The 7,570-nt window shown below is 43.9% G+C and overlaps 1 protein-coding gene across 1 annotated transcript; it reads left to right on the forward strand.

Annotated features, from left to right (window-relative positions):
• The first annotated feature begins 471 nt into the window (after nt 1-471).
• NPY (neuropeptide Y) lies at nt 472-7,145 on the forward strand. The gene is made up of 3 exons (XM_036453804.2): nt 472-669; nt 5,069-5,149; nt 6,945-7,145. Exons 1-3 carry the CDS (start codon nt 482-484, stop codon nt 6,967-6,969), a joined length of 294 nt encoding a protein of 97 aa, XP_036309697.1. The 5' UTR covers nt 472-481; the 3' UTR covers nt 6,970-7,145.
• Nucleotides 7,146-7,570: the final 425 nt, after the last annotated feature.

The following is a 7,570-nucleotide window of genomic DNA, read 5'->3' on the forward strand; positions in this document are numbered from 1 at the left end:
CCACTCCGCTCCCCTCTGTCCGGGGTCAGCGGGGGACCAGGCTCCGGGGTCCTGGGTGTCAGCGGGGGACCAGCTCCGGGGTCCTGGGTGTCAGCGGGGGACCATGCTCCGGGGTCCTGGGTGTCAGCGGGGGACCAGCTCCGGGGGTCCTGGGTGTCAGCGGGGGACCAGGCTCCGGGGGTCCTGGGAGTCAGCGGGGGACCAGGCTCCGGGGTCCTGGGTGTCAGCGGGGGACCAGCTCCGGGGTCCTGGGTGTCAGCGGGGGACCATGCTCCGGGGTCCTGGGTGTCAGCGGGGGACCAGCTCCGGGGGTCCTGGGAGTCAGCGGGGGACCAGGCTCCGGGGTCCTGGGTGTCAGCGGGGGACCAGGCTCCGGGGTCCTGGGTGTCAGCGGGGGACCAGGCCCGGTAAGCGAGGGGGCTGTGTGTGCCATGTGTCCTCCTAACCCCCCACCCCCTTCCCTGCGTCTCTGTGCCCTCAGATGCCGGGGAGCCAGCGCCTGGGGCCGGCCCGCGGGGCGCTCGCCCTGTGCCTGCTGCTGTGCCTGGGCCTGCTGGCGGAGGCCTACCCCGAGAAGCCCGAGAAGCCCGGGGCCAACGCGTCCGCGGAGGAGCTGGCCAGATACTACGCTGCGCTGCGACACTACATCAACCTCATCACCAGGCAGAGGTGGGTGGGCGCCAGGGATCTCCTCCAGGAGCCCGTGCCCTGCTTGCCCAGGGCTCCTGGGGGTTCAGAGAGGGCAGGGACCGTTTCTTCTTCCTGTGTCCCAGGGCAGGACCCAAACAGGACTGTCAGCGATCAGGGAGTGTTTGTGCGGGGCACTGAGTACTCTCCCTCCGCAACTGGTCACCCAGTCCCTGTCCCCAGAACCAAGTTCTCAGCGCTGTGTGGCTGGCCTCCCCTCCCACCTACCCATCATCCCCTGGCCTTTTTGTTCTTAGGACAGTGGGTTCTGTTTTGGAACGAGGAAGGGAAAGTACCAGGTGAAAGCGTGGGCAGTGCCTCCGGAGAATGGCTGTGGGGAAGCCAGAGAGCAGGGTGATCCAGTAAAAATAACAACAAAACCCAAGGAGGAGAGCTGGTTGATAAAGACATTGCCAGACCTTCCAGTCTGCCCAGAGCAAAGGGAATGACAGTGTATGGGAAAAGACAGATAGAGCTATTTTCTTCTCTTCTGTACGGTGTCTCAGACCTTTACTTGAAAATTCTGGTCCAAATAAGTAGACATTTAGCAGAAAACTGTTGCTCTAAAGTGCAGAAGTGTGGCCATTGTATAGCACATGAGCTCTGAAAAGAAAGTGTCTGCTTGGTGCTTTATTAGCTAGAAGCTTATTGTTCTAGTCACTCTAGGATGACTCCAGAGTTTGCATGGAATTCAAGAAATTGTAAAGCTCATTCTGAACCCCCAGGAAGTGAAAATGAAATTCCACATTTTCGTTCTCAGTATCAACTATTAAGCAAAAAAAAAATCAAATATAAATAATTTTACAAATAACCTAGGATTTAAAATGTTTCTAAAATTGGTTCATCTTAGTTCTAAGTTATTCAGTATTTTATTATTTTAATTCTCAAGCTCAAATGACCTTAAATAAGCTAAAAAGCAATGAACCCTTCAAAAGCATTAGTGCTATTTAATATATTTAAATTATGTTTTATAAAGTGTTGTTTTTATCATATTTTTGCTTTTTACAAGTCAGGGAATAGTTGGAATGGATGCAAAGTGGAGAGAATTTCTATTTCTTAAACAAAGTTTATTTTTTATGTTTCATCACAAAGCCTTTTCATCCTGAGAAGTTTTCTAAAAGATCCAATTTTCATAGAATCAGAAATACATGAGAGTGCCAGAATTGAGTAGTATTGGTTTATGATCCTTGAAGACTGATAATGTTAATTAGTGAAAAGCAACAGTGTTTTATATCCTAATAGATTTCTCAGAAAGTTAATTGCTTTTAGTTATTGCTTATGCTATCTTACAGACCAGAGAAAAGAACTTGTACAAATAAAAAAGATATTGTTCTTTTCCAAGAAAACCTTTGTTAGTTCTTTAGTTTGTCATTTATAACACCCAGGAGAACTTAGTTTTGAAAAGACAGTTGCTATAAAGCTTTATCATTATACGGTATTAAAGCTTTAGCATTTCACAATGTTTTCCTAGGCGTTACTTTGTTCAGTCTTTACTTCAGAACTTTGGAGTGAGTATAATTATCTCCATTTTACTAAGAACATTTCATGGAATCATATTAGGGGTGATGGAATTGGAGCCCTCCTACTCATTTTCCTTAATGTTGTCACCACCATTAAGCAGTCGATATGACTTCCAACATCTTTGATGAGAAAAAAGTAAGGGGAAGGGACTTGAGTTTCATGGGAAGAGATTCAGATTCAGTGGAAATGAATTGGCCCTAGAGAAGAGCTTTTGTCTTATCTTCATATAAATGCCTCCTTAGAAACTATCAGAGGCATGTAATCTGCACCCATAATCTGCATCCTGTATGTGGATTGCCTTCCCACCACACAACCCACTCAGATGCACATGTTGGCATTTGTGAAGATTTTGGTGTCATTTGTGAGTATATGTTTGACTATCACAAATGCTCTCTTTCCTCCCTTTTCCGCACAGTCCATGTTTTTAAGCTGTATACCCTGGTTCACTGCTTCCAAAAGCTACATCATTTTTTTTCTAGAGCATGGTAGATCCACATCTTGTTAGATGGCCTCAGGCTGGCTTTTTGCTCCCATGATATTTAGCCATGTCCGGACACAACGAGGGATGGTGCTACTGACACCCCGTGAGCAGGGGCCAGGGATGCAACTGAACATCCTACTCTGCCTAGGACAGCCCCCTGCAGCTAAGAATTAGCCAGCCCAAAAGTCCATAGTGCTGCGGTTGAGAAACCCAGTCTTAGGTAAGTGTTTCTCTACCCAGGTGCACCTTGGAATCGTCTGAGAAGTTTAAATAATATGCTGATGTTAGACTGCACCTGGACCAGTTAAGTCAGAACTTGCAGTAAGGGTGGGTCTTAGACTTCAGAGCAATTTTAAAAGCTCTTTCGAGTGCAGCCAGGATTAGCACCCCCCCGCCCCAAATCTATACCTTTGAAAGTTAAAGCATTGTAGAGAAAAAGGATAATCTAGAATAAATTAGAGAATGAAGAACAGTGAACAGTGATATCCTGTGCAAATCCTGTTATAGATGTAGTCTCTTTACCTGACAAATTGGAGAAAATACTGGCCAGTTTTTTCATTCACTGGAGCATGATGAAGATAAATGATTAAAGGTGGCCCAAGAGTTTTAAGATTAGTAAAACCAACCGATGGACAAAATACATAAGTATAAGCAGCAGCCTAGAGTCTGATAAGGCAGCTCCAGGAAATCTGAGTAAACCTCACAAGTGATGGCGACAGGGGAGTCTGCTTATTTTTTTTCTTCCCTTGAGTCTTAGAAAAAGGGGTAATAATAGGAAGATTTCCCCCCAAATTTAGTTTTAATTGTGCTAGATAGGCAGTCAGAGTATGCCTTCTGACAGCTCTGTTCCTCAGTTTCATCTCTTAGCTAATCAGTCCAGCCAGGCAAATCTCCCATTTGTGGAAAAAAAGTGGCGGTTGGTGTCTAGTGCCCTTTTTGAAAAAGGGGCGAACAACCTCTTTAAAAGAATGCAATTTAGTACTGTAGACTTGTTAGACTCTTTAGAGAGAGAGCGCGCGAGAGAGCAAGGATCGGAGGAATGGATTCATTTACTCACCTGGAGTAAGTAACGTATGTCATCCTGGCAGGAAAGCATAGCTTTGCATTCAGATATTGTCCTATTTATATCCTACAACAGGAGAACAAGACCAGAAACATTTCTATGACCAGTAGGATTCCTTTATTCTTACAGGACAGATTAAAATCACAGCATGACATATAAGCATAACCAATGGATGCAACACACTGTAGGGGGCAGCGGGGTTGGGGGGTGGGGGCAGGTGGTGGTGGTGGTGGTGGTGGTGAGGGCATGTGGGGGGGAGAGAGGGGGATGGATGTCAATGGGGAAAAAAAGGAGACAAGTACTACTATTTGTAATACTTCAAACAATAACAAAATACAATAAAAACTATATGGCTATTTGAAACAAAACAAAAACAAAAACAAAATCACAGCAGGAGAGAAGGCTTTGTTTTAGCTTGTGGTACCCCAAACAAATAAGGGAAATATAGAACCCAGGTTCCATTGCTATCTGTAAGAAAGTGTGGATTTCAGCGGCAGCCACTTATATTTGTGTATCACTTTGTCATTTCCAAAGCTTTGTGACACACTGCATTTTCACTGAGAGTCTGATTTAAGTATGTTATGATTTTGTTTTTACAAATGAAAAAACTAAGAATAAAAGACACAGGTGAGTCTAGAACTTTAGTCACCAATTTTGTTGTTAGAGATGTTTCTTAAATATCATCTGGTCTCTTTAAGATTTAAACTGGTGTATATCATTCGAGCTATAGCCAATTAACTGATTATGGAAACATTAAAATCATGCTTTGATGTACTTTTATTTCCTACCACCTAGTTATAAATATATCTACACATGTATTATTTGTGGTATAAAAAGACAAGAATTTGGAATTTTGTTGGTTTTAAATAATCTGCTGTTATTTAAGTATGTAAAAAAGTATATACATATTTAATTTGAAGTCATATGATACTTTTTATTTTTTAATCGATTTTAGAGAGAGGGAGGGAGAGGGAGAGGGAAAAACATGGATGTGAGAGAGAAACATCAATCGGTTGCCTGCCACATGCGCCCCACCTGGGACTGAACCTGAACCTGAGGCTGTGCCCGACCAGGAAGAAACAAACTGCCACCTGTGTGAATGGGACGCTGCTCCACCCACTGAGCCGCCGCCAGGGCATGATGTTTTGACGATAATGTGTGCTTTGGGCACCTAAGTTACTGTTAGCAGATAATGAACTGAAAGTCAGGTTTAGATTTGACAACCCAAATGGGAGATGATCTTTTTTTCTAAATATTTTTATGAATATTCAGAACTTGCTTTAAATAATTTTTCCTTTCTGTCTGGGTTTTCTTAGATATGGGAAACGATCCAGCCCTGAGACGCTGATTTCAGACCTCTTGATGAGCGAAGGCGCAGAGAATATCCCTCGAACTAGGTATGGGAAGGCTAGTGTGGGACTCTGGGGGAGGGAATCAGAGAGGGCTGCGAGGGGAGGAAGCTTTGGAACCCAGTCTTCCAGACCAGGTAGGCTTTGGAGAGAGAGGGGGATGGAGGATAAGGTGGGGAGGACCTTTCTTTTCATGGAGTCATTTGTAAATCTTTAAACTGGGGGGTAATATTTTCTACTGCAAATTATTTGGTGCTCCTTTGAAAAACTTTAAATATGAGTGACTTTTACTGCAGACATTACTCTATGGATAACTTTTATTGGGTTAGAATTGGGGGAGCATGAATGAGTTTCCGTCTCTACATTGAAATGACCCATCATCCAATTCTGACTGGGTTAATCTTATTTATTTATTTATTTATTTTTATATATACTCTGTGGAGTGTCTGGGTATCTGATAACATGTCATGTCCCTCATGAGTCTTATTCCAATCTTTCTGGTTTACATGACACTGTAGATAAATTACATGGAACTCATTTACTTTTTAACATATTTTAGTTCAACTGATGTCACACAGTAATTTATTGCATTCAATGAGTGAATATTGAACATTGTATTATTCTTAGGGGCTTGTAGCCTTGAGACTTTCTTGGCCGGTGGACTGTTTGGGGAAGAGATGCCCACCAATATCTAAGGGTCAGACATTGGGCCAGGACCCCCTGGACAAGGAGTTCTGCTAAAAGGAAGCCTGGTCCCCCTTGGTTTTCATCCGCTGCCTCTTGCCTCTACCCCCATTAGATCACATGGCATGTGGTTCATCCATTGCTGTGGTAGCTTGTCTGCCTTAATCCCAGAGCTCCACAACAGCAAGAACCAAGTTCCCCAGAAGAGGTCACTAGAACACTTGCTCAGTGAATGTGACCGGAGAAGTTCCCCTTGGAGGTTAAAGCAGATGACCTGCCCTCCAACCCTTCCTCCATTCCCTTGTGCAGTGGCCAGCCAGAGTGCAGGTGCCATTCTAGAGTTGTTTTCTCCGAGGGAAACAACCATTTGGACTGGAATAAAGCTCCAGTGCTCATATCTGTGGAGGTACCAGCCAGATTTCAATAACAAATGCAAGGGAAGCAAATGGAAAAATTCATAAGGATTGCTTTTACATACTAATCAATAAATGCTTTTTATGTTTCATGGACATGCGAATGATGTTTGCTACAGTAAAAAGCTTAGGGTGAGCTATATTCTATCTACTTAGGATAAGAAAAAGAACCATTCAGACTTACTTTGTTTTGTGGCCTGAAGTTGCACGGTTAGGGCACGAAATAAAGTTAATTGCATCCTGATTGACGGCCACAATCAATGCAGTTATAAGGAAACAAAACCTGATAGCCTTGTTGTTGCCTGTGAATGCTTTTTATTTTATTTTATTAAAAAGGGTCCTTTAGAGTCCAAATACATAGCGTCTGCCTACATAGAAAGCCTTGAAGGGAAACGAAGGAAGCATATTCAGAGTTGAGCAACAATAACTTTCTTGTTATGGTTTTTGTGTGGTTCCTAGTTTTGATCTTCAGAAATACTGCAGGGTTCTTTGATAAACACAGAGCCTTTGAAATAGTCCCTCTGAGATTTGCCCAAGACTCCCATGACCAAGAGTAAAAGCTCCTCAGCTGGGTCTGTGCACATTGTGCCACCGTCTCCCGCTCTGATACTCCACATGGAATGCCAGTGGGAGCCCTTTCCACAGCTTCTGACCATCTTTCAGTTCAGAACAGAATGTCTCGCTCTTGCCAGCTCCCCAGGAAGCTGGGGAGCTTCTCTTACACGCTCTGCTTCTTCTGTTGACAGGCTGGAAGACCGCTCTATGTGGTGATGGGAGAGGGAACTTGCTCTCCGGGCTTTGCCTATTTTCCAACCCCAATTTTATTCTGTAAAGCTAGAGGCTGCCTGTCCTCCCAATGCAAGCAGCCCCTCTGCTCCCCTCTGCAGAGCTCTCCTCTGTTGTCATTGCATATATGTGCATTTCAATAAAGTAACATGCATTCAAAAGTGTCTGCTCCTCAATGAAAGATCTGATGTTGCGACAGTGAGCATTAAGTTATTCACGAAATCAGTCTCCCCACGTAGCGAATTCAAGGCTTGTTTCACCAATATTAAAGCAGTGGCTATGGAACATATAAAGATAGGATATTTATGATGGCCAAGACTTAGCCTTGTGTATGTAACAGAAATATTCGGAAACATTGGACAGGGGAATACTAGTTTGGAGCAATTTGATGAACGCCTCCTGCCAATCACATGGGCTTCTTGTTAACCTCATTGGCCTACGTTATTCACAGACAGAATTTCTAATAGCATTTTCTGAAAAAAAGTCTTCTCTCTCCCCTGTTTAATGTGGTAGCCACTAGCCACCTGTGGCTTTTCAGCACTCAAATGTAGCTCATGAAATAAGGAGCTGAGTTTTAAACCTTATC

The sequence above is a fragment of the Pipistrellus kuhlii genome, unplaced genomic scaffold (assembly GCF_014108245.1).
Source record: "Pipistrellus kuhlii isolate mPipKuh1 unplaced genomic scaffold, mPipKuh1.p scaffold_m20_p_26, whole genome shotgun sequence".
Lineage (NCBI taxonomy): Eukaryota > Metazoa > Chordata > Mammalia > Chiroptera > Vespertilionidae > Pipistrellus > Pipistrellus kuhlii.